Below are 16,469 nucleotides of genomic sequence, written 5' to 3'. Positions count from 1 at the left end.
TTCTCTGTTATTCAAAACAAAGATTTAAAATAATACTCATATATATATATATATAATACTCATTTATTTAACTTGATTTCTTTCATATTTGTCATGAAGGAATTTCGTAATCAATTTTCTTACTAGTTTTCAGATATGCTACATTTGTGACAGTGTTTATAGCTAGCTATACAGAGTGGTTATAACTAAAGTTCCATTTTGAAATGGTCATAAAAGGAAAACTACTGTACCAAATGTTATTAAACTTGGTAATAGTTTAAAGAAGGTCATGGGAATATCTTTTACGCACAAAAAAAGAGGGGGTGGGGTCAAAAAACTCCCCAGTAAGGTGAGAAATGGCGCTGTATGCAGTATTCATAAACAATATAAGACATGAAGACATCGGTTTAAAATGTGTTTAATCGTTTCTGAAACGTGTTACAAAGCATGTTCAATGTGTGTTACCTCAAAAAGCACTGCTTATGGTGATAATCTAAACAATTTGGCATAACAGAAAAATGCGATACACCGATATGAGCGTATCATTCCTCCTGATATGTTAAGAGCTACTGTTGAGAATGTAGTAATACGATTTAACTTGCTTTCAGAAAATGGTGGACGCCACATTAAACATGCTTTATAACATGTTTCAGAAACGATTAAACACATTTCAAAACAATGCCTTCATGTCTTGTATTGTTTATCAATATTGTATACAGCGCCATTCTCTCCTGGTGGGGAGTTTTTGACCCCCCCCCCTTTTTTTTTTCTTCTTTCTTTCTTTTTTTTTTTTTTTTTTTTTTTGAGGGAAAAGAAATTTCTATGACTTTCTTTAAACTATTACTAAGTTTGATAACATTTGGTCCAGTAGTTTTCTTTTTATGACCATTTCAAAGAGGAACTTTAATTATAACCATCCTGTATGTTAATTGGTGATAATACTCTATATTATTATTTTTAGAACTTAATTGCAAACTGATTAACTTTAATTCCTAATGTAAAACGAAATCTGGTTGTTAATTTCAAAAATTGGATTACAAGACTCCTTAATAATTATGACAATAACTGTGAGATAGTTATCGACTTTAAAAGTAACGAGAAATAATAGAAAATCAAATTTTTAGCACGTATTGTCGTTGCATGATTATTTTCTCATATTAAAAAGCTTAATTTATTTTGTCATCTGCGTTTTCTTTAATACTCTTAGCCACTGTACCAGCAGTCCCTACATTCGATTTCTATTCTATATTTTAGAGAAAACAAAAAATATATAGTTTTATTTCGTACAGTTTTTATATTCAACCTTTTAAGAAATTTTTAGATTTCGATAAACAATCTTTTTGTCTCAATGTGTGGCGCAAAAAGTAAAGATTTCTTAAGTTTCCACTCTAGAATTGGCAACATATATGAGAGATAGATGTAGTTTCTAAAATTATACTAAGGTTTTTTTCCGAGAGATTGGCTTTTATTTAAAGAAATTGATTGCGTCAAGAGATAACAATCTAAATGCCTTTTGGTTTCAGATAACAGCTCCTTGGTTTAATTCTTGATATATTAAAACACGTGGCCATCATGATATAAACAGTTATTTTAGAAACAAATTCCACCACATGCGAATTCAGATAACGGAGGTTTAAATTTTCACGGAATAAGAAGTGACGTGCGAGATTGTGAATGCCATCGTCCGTGTAAATAAATATTTACTTTGAAAATATTTTTGGTTTTGTTTATTAATTTATGACTAAGAGGCTGTCTGATACTGTACCTGATGCTCTTCAGTTCCAGTTCGTACGTTTCTAAACACCACTGGCCTTTCTTCAACGTTGGAAGCTTTATCTTTTCATGATGACAACGTACATTTGACGGTCGGCCTTCTTCTGATCCAAAACTCAAAGCCAGACAATTGGAGCATTCTTTTCGCATATCTCCAATATCTAAATATTGATTCAATTTTGCACACTTTGCCGCCAATGTAGCAGCTTCACGGCATGCTTTTCTTTTCAAATTGTCAGATTCTAGCTCGGTCTTTCTTTGCATTTTTTCTTCATCTGATATCGCTGGATGCTCATTACAATTTATAAAAAAACAATGCTGAGTTAATATGTATATTTTTTAGGTATTCAGACGACTGCTAATCGAGAGAAGAAAAATTTACTTTACTCGAAAAAGATAAACAAACCGGAAAGCTATTAATTTAGTGTTGTCACAAATGGTGTGTCTTGAAGTAGAATTTACACATAATATTGTCTTAAACTCATTTGCTTTTAATTTGATGTTGATTCATGCTTTATTTTTCTTTCTTTTCTTATTTTTTTTTGTCACCATTTTACCATACTGCAATATAAATATTTTCTACGACTGATAATAACTTTCATTAAATATTTCAAACAGTACTGGCAAAACATACCTCAAATGTCATGGGTCATATGTCTCGCTATCTCCAACTACAAAGTGAATAAAAAGCAATGTTTGCATTAAAAATTAATTATATAATCGAGAAACAATATTTTTGATTTGCTGTCGATTTTTTAATCAGTATTTAAATCCATTTTATTTTAGGAATCTTGATATTAAAGTTTCTTGTAGATTTTAATTAATTATTTAAAATTTAGTATTTTGAATTAAAAATCTAATAAAAATCTAGGGGTAGGAATGATTAAAAAGAAAAATACTGCTTGAATTCTGGATATTACGAAGTTAACAAAAGTTAAAAGTACGTACTTAGAAAATGCAAACTTAAAAGGAAAAATTATATATATGAATTTTTATATAAAATAGATAGAAGGAATATCTATGAAAGGGAAATATAACAATTATATAGAGTTTTTTTTTTATTCTAAAAAATGGAGTTGACGTGGCTGAAAAGACGTATAAAATACAAAAACAATCTTCTAGTTTAGAAATTTATCTTCTAGATTTTAGAAGTTTTCAAAATCTTTCCGATAACTTAAGAAATATATTACCCATTTCTTAAACTAAAAAATAAGTTGTATTTGTATCCAATCTTTAAATATTAGGATTCGACTAATAAATTACATGAAATTTTCTATTTATTCCTAAATGTGAAAAATTAAAACAACCATTGAATTATTTTAAACTAGCCGCCTTTGGCGACCAGCCGGTTCGCCAATCTTAATGTTCGTTTAAATTTTAATAATTAAATAGGTTGAACCGGAGTTTAACCCCCTTCTTCGCCAAGTTGCGATAACGCTCCAAAGCTGGCAATCTTTATTATGCACTATAATTGAACATCTGCTCCTTTGCTTTTGAACATTTCGCTAGGCCGTTGTTGGCGATTTTTAAAAATTGCTCCAAGCAGGAGGTTAAACTCCGGTCGTACCATTAAATATTTTACGCAATTCCAACTTTAATAGATTCTTCGGCAAAATATTTTAAAACTTCAAATTTTGATAGTCATATAATTCACTCATAATATTAATGGCCTTCAGTCATAGCCTGATATGTATCTCTCTAATTTTCTGTTACCCCTCGTAGAAATTATGCTTTAAATTAAAGTGTAAATGATTAATCTGCAATTAATATAATAATATTTTTTACTGAAACAAAGCATTTTTTTAATACTATGATTACTGATAATAGAGTCACTGAGCGTTTACACTTTATGGGCACTAAAGAATATCTTTCTTAATTTATGTAATATCTCAAGAATTTGTCAACAAAAATTTCTCAGATTCATCATGAACAGATCGATTCATTAACAATGTTTAATTTTAAATACATCAAACACTAAAAAAATAAAATGAATCGTTTAAAATAATCGGTCGAAAAAAGGTTTAAAAAAATACTTAAAAAACGATGTACTTAAAACTATAAACATATACAAAAAAGTATATAACTAACATAAATACAATTTAATTACAAAAGCATCCAATTGACCTAAAAATAATTTAAATCATTGAAAATAGGTTAAAAAAAACTACTTAAAAAACGATGCACTTAAAACTATAAGCATATACAAAAAATATATAACTAACATAAATACAATTTACTTAAAAAAGCATGCAACTAACCTAAAAATAATTTAAATCATCCGTTGGTTGCCATGTCAACAGTCAGAAAACAATGCGCATGCGTGAATTTTCTTCGCCAGTTACGTTAACGCAAGTGCGTGAATTTTTCTACGCCAGTTGGGGTAACGCTATGCAGATTATACATTTTTAATTTCCTTTATTCTGTGTTATTTTAATTCAAAAGTACTTCAGAACGAATGTGAAACATGGATTAATTAACAATGTTTAATTTTAAATGCATAAAACATTAAGAAAATAAACAGAATCGTTTGAAATAATCCGCCGAAAAATATTAACCCTAGCCTCAATTCTGTTGGGAGAAAAAAATAACTGAAAGTCGGCGGTGGGGAAAATGGAAGATTTTTTTGGCGGAAAAGTTGGCGGTGGGGAAAATGGAAGATTTTTTTTTGGCGCGAAAGTTAGTTTTTAACTAATAATTAAAATTCTAATTAAAATTTCAGAAAAAGGGACCCCAGGTGCACATTCCCGACCTCTAAGGTATACATGTACCAAATTTGACAGCTGTATGTCAAATGACCTGACCTGTAGAGCGCCAACACACACACACACACACATTGAGCTTTATTATAAGTATAGATGAACAGATTGCTTATTCTATTGTTCAAGATCTACAACAAGTTTTTAAATTATTGTACTAAATTTGGTCAGAAAATATTCATTAGATTTTATAATATAAAGAATCTTCGTAAAATAAGAATCTTCGTAAATATTCTATCCAAACAACGATTTTGAAAAAATAGAATTTAACGATGTAAAACAGCATGAAAATGTAATGGAATTATGTATTTATTACGGTGCCCCAAAAGTTTCTTTGTCATCGCGCTATGAATGGTCTTATCTGGTTCTACTTGTACAAACATGCAGGCTTATCTATTAGCCGTCTATGTCACTTGGTGTAAAAGGACAATAGGCTTTCAACTGTCACAAAACCGGAACTGCATCAAAAAAAAAAAAAAGATTTTTGTCCATTTGATGGATTAGAAAGGCATAATTTTCTAGGGCTCCTTCCTCAAGGTGAAACAATAAATTCTATGAAATTCTGTCATCAACTGGATCAATTGGAAGCTGCCGTAGCAAAAAAACGGCCAGAATTAATGAACCGACGAGGCGTTGTTTTTCATCGTGACAACGCGTGACTACATATTGTATTGGTCATAAGAGAGAAGCTCTTACAGTTAGATTGGGATGTTTTACCGCATCTTGCATACTCCCCAGATCTCGCTCCATCTGATTATTACTTCTTTCTATCCCTAAAATTTCCTTTCGCAATAAGAACTTTAAATCCACCAGCAGTATAAAAGCCCGTCTCGAGGATTATTTCTTGTCCAAAACACAACACTTTTGGAAAGAAGGTATAATGAGGCTTCCTGAGAGATGGGAGAAGGTAATAGAGCAAAAGGGTTCTTATTTAATAAAACAAATAATATCTTAAACAGTAAATATTGTGTATTCATTTCATATTAGAAATAGGAAAGAAACTTATGGGACACCCTAATATAAATATTAATTCATTTCGTAATGAATGAACTTAGAAACAAAATTCAAATGGTTTTATAAAGGAAACTTTGAAAGATTAAAAACATTGAATAAAAGATACTTCTCCAAAAATAGACTTTTAATAGTAGTCACCTAGGTATTATGTTAAAAATAAAGAGGGTTTCTTTTATGTGTATACGTGTCCAAGATATAAAAAAAGGGACCTTTTCTTTATTTTTTAATTCTGTTAATACATTCCCATAATTAATTTCTTTTTTTTTTTCTATTTCCATTAAAATGAAATAAATTTAGTAAAGAGCCTCCGTGTTGTTTTTCAGTTCCAATAACTAACTGATTGTCTTTTCTCTTGCAGGAGTTCGCTGCTCTAACCAAAGAACTCAATCAGTCCCGTGAGTTGCTGCTAGAGAAAGAGGAGGAAATCCAAGAGCTCAAAGCTGAACGGAACAATACCCGAGTAAGCTTTGCTTTTACTTATTTCGGAAAACACGGCTTAAGGTGAAGAGGAGTATTCAATCTAATCAAGGCTTAATTTCTCAGTTCAGTTGAATTACGCCAGCTTTACCATTTACTGATACTTGAATCCAGGGTTGAGTCTTCAGTCCAGAAACGACAGTACTTAAAGAGAGGAGAAAAGGGGAGTCGCACGAGAGAATATATTGGAAATACTATTTTTAAAAGAAAACAGATTGTGCCTCGAATGGCACAAAGTATAAGTTTATTATTTTCTGGTCATATAGTATACTAAATTCTGTAATCATAAATAAAATGATGATGAATTCACGTTTCAGACTTCCCTGTGTTCGAAAAACACATTTTTTGCTGTTAAGTCTGTCTCATTGTAAACACGATAGCTCAAAGAAGCTTTTTGCTATAATACGGGTGTAATTCGGTATGTGAACTTTAGACCGAGAATGTAAATTTCCATCAAATTGTGAACAAAATCATTCAGAAAAAGGGCAGATTATTATCAGATTATAGCCTCCTTGAAAGATAAGGGGCTTGTATTTTTTTTCGACGAGTGACTTTTAACAAAAGAAAACGAATATGTATTAAATCAGGTAAGATTCTGACTAGAAATATTAAAACAAATCTATAACCATAAAATGGTTTGCGAGAAAAAGCGGGGAAAAAACTTGAGCCTTGGGTGTGAGCAGAGAATAATTGGCAGAGTGCCAAACTAGAGCTGCGAAGTCATCTGCCGAGTAACTGTTAAATTCAAAAACTGAAAAGGTGGCTTTCCTCTTTTTAATATGTCGCTTAGCGGTGAGCGATCAACGAATTTTGATGCTTCCAAAGGCTAATAAGCAACAAACAAACATCTATCTATACAACAAACAAACATCTATCTATACAACAAACTAACATCTATCTATACAAAAAACTAACATCTATCTATATTTTACTTGTTGATTGTTGTCTTCTGCCCTCTTTCATATACGATACAAATGTAAACTAGTTCTTTCAAAAGTTTTAAAAGTGTATATTTTCCCCCTAATGAAGGTAATTTACCCCCCTCTCCCCATCTCACGAGCCACTGTAAATGTAAAAAAATAGATTGTCTTCAATTATATCCTAAAAACTTCTATTGCGAAACGAAATTATTATATCTCTATCTATTGCTGAAATATTCATGATCCATGTAGTCATTTTTTTGTGTTTTTATACACTTTTATGGAGCTTGATTGTTTCATATATGCAAATATTTAATTTCATACTCCATTTTTTTACTCACTTTTGGATGTATTTGAATCCTAAAATTTTATACATCTGTGTATTCTCGGAGACAATACACTTATTAATATTTTCAGTGCTAATAGGTTAATCGATCTATTTAATTGTATTTTGATTCCATACAAGTGACGCCACCTATTGAAAATTTCCAGAATTCGCGTACACATATTTATTTGGTGACTCTATTTACAAATGTAATGTGCTAGAAAAGAGTACGAGAATTTAATGCATGAGAATAAATTTACATGCAGCCTTACTTACTTCTTTCGCCACTGTAATTTGTAACATCCCCTTTACTCCACCGATCGTTGTTATAGTTTGTGGTGAATAGCTTATAAGCTAGTTAACAACTACACTACTCGAGCAATTGCTTCTGTATCATGGTCATGTTACTGAACTGCGAACCACAAGGTCCCAGGTTCTATCCTCGCGCATCCCAATTCGCCACATTGGTGACCTCGGACGTTGAACTTTCAACCTGTTGTAGCGCCATCTACCCACAGCAACACAAAGTCGTCAGACTCACTTGCCGCAGCAACCCAGAGTCGTCAGATTCACTTGACGCAGCAACAGCACATCAGCAACCACTCACCCACACACGCTCGCCATAACGCTTGGCGCTACTCAAATGGGTACAGGCGCATTAGAATTAACAGCTAATATATCACCATTCAATAGCTATATCGTTCGTCTCACTGGAGGGAGAGTCTGTGGTGAATAGCTTATAAGACAGTTAACAACTACGCTGCACGAGCAATTGCTTTTGTATCGTGGTCATGTTACTGGACTGCGAATCAGAAGGTCCCAGGTTCTATCCTCGCGCATCCCAATTCGCCACATTGGTGACCTCGGACGTTGAACTTTCAACCTGTTGTAGCGCCATCTACCCACAGCAACACAAAGTCGTCAGACTCACTTGCCGCAGCAACCCAGAGTCGTCAGATTCACTTGACGCAGCAACAGCACATCAGCAACCACTCACCCACACACGCTCGCCATAACGCTTGGCGCTACTCAAATGGGTACAGGCGCATTAGAATTAACAGCTAATATATCACCATTCAATAGCCATATCGTTCGTCTCACTGGAGGGAGAGTCTGTGGTGAATAGCTTATAAGACAGTTAACAACTACGCTGCACGAGCAATTGCTTTTGTATCGTGGTCATGTTACTGAACTGCGAACCACAAGGTCCCAGGTTCTATCCTCGCGCATCCCAATTCGCCACATTGGTGACCTCGGACGTTGAACTTTCAACCTGTTGTAGCGCCATCTACCCACAGCAACACAAAGTCGTCAGACTCACTTGCCGCAGCAACCCAGAGTCGTCAGATTCACTTCACGCAGCAACAGCACATCAGCAACCACTCACCCACACACGCTCGCCATAACGCTTGGCGCTACTCAAATGGGTACAGGCGCATTAGAATTAACAGCTAATATATCACCATTCAATAGCCATATCGTTCGTCTCACTGGAGGGAGAGTCTGTGGTGAATAGCTTATAAGACAGTTAACAACTACGCTGCACGAGCAATTGCTTTTGTATCGTGGTCATGTTACTGAACTGCGAACCACAAGGTCCCAGGTTCTATCCTCGCGCATCCCAATTCGCCACATTGGTGACCTCGGACGTTGAACTTTCAACCTGTTGTAGCGCCATCTACCCACAGCAACACAAAGTCGTCAGACTCACTTGCCGCAGCAACCCAGAGTCGTCAGATTCACTTGACGCAGCAACAGCACATCAGCAACCACTCACCCACACACGCTCGCCATAACGCTTGGCGCTACTCAAATGGGTACAGGCGCATTAGAATTAACAGCTAATATATCACCATTCAATAGCCATATCGTTCGTCTCACTGGAGGGAGAGTCTGTGGTGAATAGCTTATAAGACAGTTAACAACTACGCTGCACGAGCAATTGCTTTTGTATCGTGGTCATGTTACTGGACTGCGAATCAGAAGGTCCCAGGTTCTATCCTCGCGCATCCCAATTCGCCACATTGGTGACCTCGGACGTTGAACTTTCAACCTGTTGTAGCGCCATCTACCCACAGCAACACAAAGTCGTCAGACTCACTTGCCGCAGCAACCCAGAGTCGTCAGATTCACTTGACGCAGCAACAGCACATCAGCAACCACTCACCCACACACGCTCGCCATAACGCTTGGCGCTACTCAAATGGGTACAGGCGCATTAGAATTAACAGCTAATATATCACCATTCAATAGCCATATCGTTCGTCTCACTGGAGGGAGAGTCTGTGGTGAATAGCTTATAAGACAGTTAACAACTACGCTGCACGAGCAATTGCTTTTGTATCGTGGTCATGTTACTGAACTGCGAACCACAAGGTCCCAGGTTCTATCCTCGCGCATCCCAATTCGCCACATTGGTGACCTCGGACGTTGAACTTTCAACCTGTTGTAGCGCCATCTACCCACAGCAACACAAAGTCGTCAGACTCACTTGCCGCAGCAACCCAGAGTCGTCAGATTCACTTGACGCAGCAACAGCACATCAGCAACCACTCACCCACACACGCTCGCCATAACGCTTGGCGCTACTCAAATGGGTACAGGCGCATTAGAATTAACAGCTAATATATCACCATTCAATAGCCATATCGTTCGTCTCACTGGAGGGAGAGTCTGTGGTGAATAGCTTATAAGACAGTTAACAACTACGCTGCACGAGCAATTGCTTTTGTATCGTGGTCATGTTACTGGACTGCGAATCAGAAGGTCCCAGGTTCTATCCTCGCTCATAACAATTCGCAACAAGTTCGTCCACACTTGAAGGAATAGAAAAATGGCCAAACTGTTTATATAAAAATAAGATAATATTCTTTTTTAGTTATTTTATTTGGCACTATTTTTACTTTCTGATATACGTAGTATAATTCTTGGTCTCTAGATTTTGACAAAGATCCATATTTTAGACCTCCATGAATTCGAAAAACACATTTTCAGAAAACACCCATCTGTCTATGACAAAGATAATTCAAAAATGATTTGAGCTAAACGGTTGGAATTTGGTATGCTTTCTTTGCACCGAATTTGCAGACTGTCAAAATTGCATCTGTCAAATTTTAAGCAAAGTCTGTTCGAAGGTAGTCCATCTGTCCCACTTCTGGAATATAACAACATGATAATTACAAAACTGAGAGAGCTAGACAGATAAAATTTGGTACACAGATTTAACTTCTATTATACAGACACTTTTCAAATTTTGAGCCAAATCCAACTAGGAGTTGACTGTCTATCGGTCTGTACTTTCAGAAGCATATAAATGTGAGGATTCAAAAATGCTACGACTTAAATATATCAAATTAGGTATGGGAATTTGTGACTGCAAGTGCAGTTTTGTGTCAAATCTTTGTTTCAATCAATTGAGAAAAACGTATCTAAAACACAAATTCGATTTTCAGATACTCTTAACGCATGCCAGAGGTTAATCGCCAATTAACTCGCCAAGGATGACAAGTAAAACTGATAAAATTCACGCCAAAAGTTAATGTTTCGTATTGTACGCCAATGACATATAAGGCGTTCTCTGGCATGACAAATTTATTAGAGAGTATACAAGAAAGTTTTGGGGAAACCAGTCCCGCTGATTTAAGATCTTAATCATCAGTTAGTTCTAATAAACATTTAACTTCGTAAATCAATTTTTAATATACTTGCTTACTGAGCCATGAGTTTAAATAGAATAAAACTTCTTTCCTAATGTTGAAAATTCGGAGATTTAGTATCGTTGGCATCAAAAACTGTCTGCTGATATTCTTTTGCTCTGTAAACTATTACATTGTTTATTTCTAAGTCTGTCTAAACTATTTTTGTTTTTCATCATCACCAACTTTTACTATTAATATCGTTGATCATATCTACAAGAATATTTAAGAAGTCTCTCAACATTCTCCTCTGGCATGTGATGATTTATGATTAACGAGCAGCTATTTTTCTTTGTCCTTCTGAAAAAGTTACACAAGTTTTATGATCAAATTGACATTATTTTTTTACCCAAGTTTTTATCTTTTTTTATTTATTTGCTGAATAAAGACAAAATTTTGTTAAAGGCGCCGCCTTTTTTCTGTCAAAGCAGTCTTAAGTGCTTGGTTTGTTGCTCCCCTCCCCCCTTTTCCCGGCAGTTTATGAGACATTTGATGGATTATGGGCTCATTTTTTGTTATCGATTGTTTACTTTTCGTGTTTAATAACCCTACTTTGCAGACCTGTCCTCACTTCCATCGATTTCTTTTTCGTATAACTGAAGTGAAGACTTTTTCAAGTAATTTAATTTGGTTTGGGAGAGGAAGAAAGAAAATGGTGGTTTGCAATCTCATTTATGTGTATATTAAAAAAAAAAAGTTCTTGGATAGAAAAACATATTTCAAATGCTAACAGTTTCTTTTTATTTTTGCTTTCGATTTCTTTTTATATCAATTATTCATTTTTGTCCGTTTTTTTAAGCTAATGTCATTTAACACTAATTAGGTAAGTGCCCTAAACGTAACGAAAGGAAACGAAAAAACAAAATGTTTGTGTTGAAGGAATCTAAAATATATAAAATGCTGAAAATTAGCATCCACCCCTCTCATTCACCCCAGGCTTTTACTTGCGAAGTTTTGAGAGTATAGTAATCGTCAAAAAATTCGAACTTGAGATTGTGAACGAATCCACGTTTTAGAACTTTCTGTGTTCGAAAAAAACATTGTTAGAAAATGTCTGTCTTCCTGTAACAAAGATGACCCAAAAACGTTTTCATTTAGACGAATGAAATTTGGTATATAGGCTTTAAACCAAATTTATTGATTTCTGTCAAATTTTAAGCAAAATCCGTTCAGAGGAGATTTGTCTGTCCGGCTGTTCCAATATAAGTTTACAAGATAATTACAAAACGAAGAAAGCTAGATAAATAAAATTTGGTACACAGATTTAACATCTTTAGTATAGAAACCTAGCAAATTTTGAGCGAAATCCAAGAAGGGGTTGACCATCTGTCAGACTAGACTTTTGGAAACATGTAAATGCGGTAAGTCAAAAACGCAATGACAAATTTATCAAAATCAATGCTTGATTTTGTGGCTTTAATTGTAGTTTTTTATCAAATTTTTATTTCAATCGATTGGAAAGAACACATTTGAAAACCTAAATACGATTTTGGGATTCTTTTGACCGCATGCTAGGGATTAATCGCCAAATAACTCGCCAAGGATAAAAATGCTAAAGTCAAGCTAAATATTAAAATTTCGTAACCATCTTGCTCTAATGCCATGCAAGTATGCGAGAAATTTTTTGGGAGTTTCCCTTGTTTGTTGTTGCTGTTTTTGAGATGAAATAGCAGCAGTGATATAGTTAACACAAAGTCAATAAAACTAAGCATTATTCAAACTGTCGTTGTTTACAAAGTATGGTTAAATAGCGTTTTTTACTTATAAAAGCCTGTTTGTTAAAATATTTTTTTAATACAGTGACTGCTCCTTATTACACCACAGTATACCCTCGAATTCAAATCTGTTACAGTTCTCTGTCAGTTGTTTGGATATATGCGGAAGATGACAAACCGGACCAAATAAAGTCCGGCCTCTTCGCCATTATGCAGCAGACAAGCACTCGATGCGACACATATTCGCCGCTTCTCGAACCACATTATAAAAAAAATAAGATATTTAATTACACTGAGGTTGATCTCATTAATGAAAAAGATGAGCAGGAAAGATATATTGTAGAATTTACAGATGTAACTCCCACAATATGTGAGGTTGCTACGATTTTTTAAAAATAAACATAATAGTAGAAACATCTTGTAACTAATTTTGAAAAGAAAACAGAAGAATAATACCTAATGGCATAGTTTTTGTATATTTAAAAAACAAAAGTTAAGAATTGATCAATTTAATTTTAAGAGGGGAACACATTTAAAAAGCTGGGCTTGATTTTTTTAGCAGCGTATCTAACGGAATGCTAATCAATTAAAATGTAAGGTAAGTTTCTAGGAATTGAGCTGACATATTAAATTTAAGAGTACATATTTAAAAAAAAAAAAAAAAGATTCAATGTGCTTGAATCTTCCAACTATAGGAATACTATTTCAAGCGCTTGCTAACAACAATACTAAGATGAATATCATCCCCAAACAGTAATTGTCTATTGAACTAACAACAAATAATGTAGGTCGGAACTGCATTTTAATATTTTTTTTTATATTTTATATATTTTACTTACATTTTTCTTGTAAAACAAAATATATTGAATGGTATACATCCTGATGTGTTCACATATTCAAAGATTACCTCAAAAGTTATGAAAGTTCAAAATATTGCTGAATCTAACAATAAGCGCAAACGATATGTTATTAATTTTAGATAGATTTAAAATATTAATATAGAATTCACTTCGTCACAATGTTTTACCATTAAGTGCTTAAAAGTAGAGTTATAATTTAATTACATATACATCACAAGAGAAATAATTAAAATAAATATTTTATACACATAAGTGACAGAAAACAGTTATGTGTATAAAATATTTATTTTAATTACTGGAACTTATTTATGACGGTTTAAATAGCTATAAATAAGAAACGAACATTCAATATCCATTAACTCAAGTAAACCATTGATAATTCTAAACAAGTTTAAGTATGATGATTTTGATAAATCATCTTGCTAAACTGGATAAGAATTCTCATAATACAATAATATTTCTCTAGCTTTAGTCTGAGAAATATTGAATAAAGAAAAAGTGTAAATATATGAGTGTCGGATGATTAGAAATAACACAGAACTATCGAAAATAAACTTGTAAGCCTTGAAATCTTCGCCTGAAAGAACTTACGGATGGAGACAGTTAGAGGATATCTTCATTTATGTGTTGTAACTTGTGGCACTTTACAAGCCCGCTAACATCAGCGATTTAAGCCGAGTGAGCGTCTCTTGTTTTTTCAGTAGCGCCAACTAGGGCCAAGAGTACGACTTAGCTACTCACACGTCATAATCCTTTGTACTGGCGGAATTCATTCATGCATTTCATTCACTCATCCAACGATCGTGATTTAGACCTGAATCAGAGAACGTTCACCTCTGAACCAGTACCCCCAATGGTATTACTCTCGACATGGAGGACTGTGTGACCACGACGCCATGACCATACGTGCGCCAGCCACCACACACACACACACACACACACACGGAGAGTCTTCGGCCGGTGGGGTTTGAATTCACAACCTAAGGGATGCGAGTCCAACGCCCTACCAACCAGGCTATCCCGGCCTTCTTCATTTGTGATCAAGAAATCAATTAATCTCTAGATTTCGGCACTGGAGACGTCCATTCAAACTGTAGACACATCCTAAAATTATATATTATAAAATAATTTCACTTTTATTCTTATACGGATATGTTTCTACACAGAAATTTTTATGACCAACGAAGATGAAATTAATTACAAAGAAAAAAGACACAAAAAAAAGTTTCAGTTATCAGGAGAGATACAGCAATGGGCTACATGGCAAATAGCGCAAGAAAGTGTCACAATTCGCTCACGACGCATAGTTTCGTGACACTTGGTTGGAAGGAAAAACATCCTTTTTTCTCTTGGAACTGGTATTTTTGGCGCTCCCAGCTAATTAATTCTTTGCTTTGCTTCCTTATCACTTTTGCTTGTTTTTATTATTATTATTACCATCATGTGAGAGAATATGATGTCGTTTTGGTTAGGGGTTTTTGAAGCTCGAAATCGCGTAGGAAATGAATGAAGCATAAACGGCAATTTTCATCACCATCTTTTAATCGCATATATTTTTTAACCTGCTTTTACCAGTATTGCATTATTATTATGTATGCTTTTTTGACAGAAGATGCGTTTTTAAAAGGTTAATCTGCTTTTACCAGTATTGCTTTATTATTACGTATGCTTCTTTGACAGCCGATGCGCTTTTTAAAAGGTTGACGTAGAACTATGACATCATAGCTGTTACTTTATCTCAAAATCGATCGAGCTCCAAAACTTTGTTTGCCAGCTAGAAAAATTGAAAATGGAAGTTTAAAAAAAGTTATCATTATATAGAGAGAGGGGGGGAATAGAGACCGATAGAGAAGTCCTGTGATTGTTTCAAACTGGTTTAAACTGGTTAATGACTTAAATTAATTAAGACAAATAATGACTTAAAAATAATAATGTTCTCACATGAAAACTTGAAATTTGTTATCGTAGATTTCATTTATTTTTCTCAGATTTGCTTTCTTGTCACCTCGGCGGAAAAGCATTCATTGTAAATATTAATTTTCTTTTGCTATAAATCGCTCTTTGAAAAGCGTTTTGTCGATATTTTTTAATAATATTATTAGGATAATTGGAGTGAAAATATTTGAATTTCTTAGAAGTTTGAATTGTTTTTTTAATTATATGTCAGTTGTGTTTTCTTAAAATATCCTACTGCGTTCAAAAGTTGTATTTTTTTAAATAATGATATTTTTTCTTAACAATATCGGTCAAAAACTAATGACAATAATTCAATATATATATATCAGGATATATATATATATTCGATTGGAGGATATAAAAATGTATACACACTCTGCACCGTCATAGAAAATTTATGTTCCGTTCCACAAGTTCCAATTGCTGGAAATGGAAAGCTTAATCAAAGCTTAAATTTGAAACATAAATGCACTTTCTAATGCAATTGTGATTACTGTTCAAAATGACTGCCTTCAGCATCAATGCATTGCTGAATACAAGTCACCACTGATTCCGTACATCGTATCAACGTGTCTAAAGGGATTTCTGCGCACACCGCTTGAATCTCATTCCAAAGTGTGTCTAGGTTACGTGGTTTATGTTTGTACACCTCATCTTTCACTGTGCCCCATAAGAAGAAATCCAGCGGCGTAAAGTCTGGAGAGCGTGGAGGAAACCCCCTGAGCCCTATCCACTAGCCTGGCAAATTTTGATCCAGGTATGCTCGTATGTCGAGATGATAGCGCGGTGGGGCGCCATCTTGTTGGGAATAAAACTTGTCATTATCGTATAATTCACGAATGGTAGGGAATATGGAATCAGCAAGCATTGTTATGTACTTTTCGCCTTTACATTACCTTCAAAACGGGAGGGCCCAATGAGTCCTCTTGCAAACATACCACATCACACATTTACACCCGGCAAATTCACAACCTTTTCAATAGTAATATGAGGATTCTC

At 34.3% G+C, this 16,469-nt stretch overlaps 1 protein-coding gene across 3 annotated transcripts in view; it reads left to right on the top strand.

Moving 5' to 3' along the window:
* LOC129972659 (liprin-alpha-1-like) overlaps positions 1 to 16,469 on the top strand; it is a 186,505-nt gene that overhangs the window by 115,404 nt on the left and 54,632 nt on the right. For all 3 annotated transcript variants that reach the window (XM_056086874.1, XM_056086872.1, XM_056086871.1), the window contains exon 2: positions 5,881 to 5,982. In XM_056086874.1, coding sequence (XP_055942849.1) covers positions 5,881 to 5,982 — 102 coding nt within the window. The remainder of the gene's footprint in view (positions 1 to 5,880; positions 5,983 to 16,469) is intronic.

This window comes from Argiope bruennichi, chromosome 6 (genome assembly GCF_947563725.1).
Source record: "Argiope bruennichi chromosome 6, qqArgBrue1.1, whole genome shotgun sequence".
Lineage (NCBI taxonomy): Eukaryota > Metazoa > Arthropoda > Arachnida > Araneae > Araneidae > Argiope > Argiope bruennichi.
The sequence above is the reverse complement of the archived record's forward strand: the minus strand, read 5'-3'. Positions and strand labels throughout refer to the sequence as shown.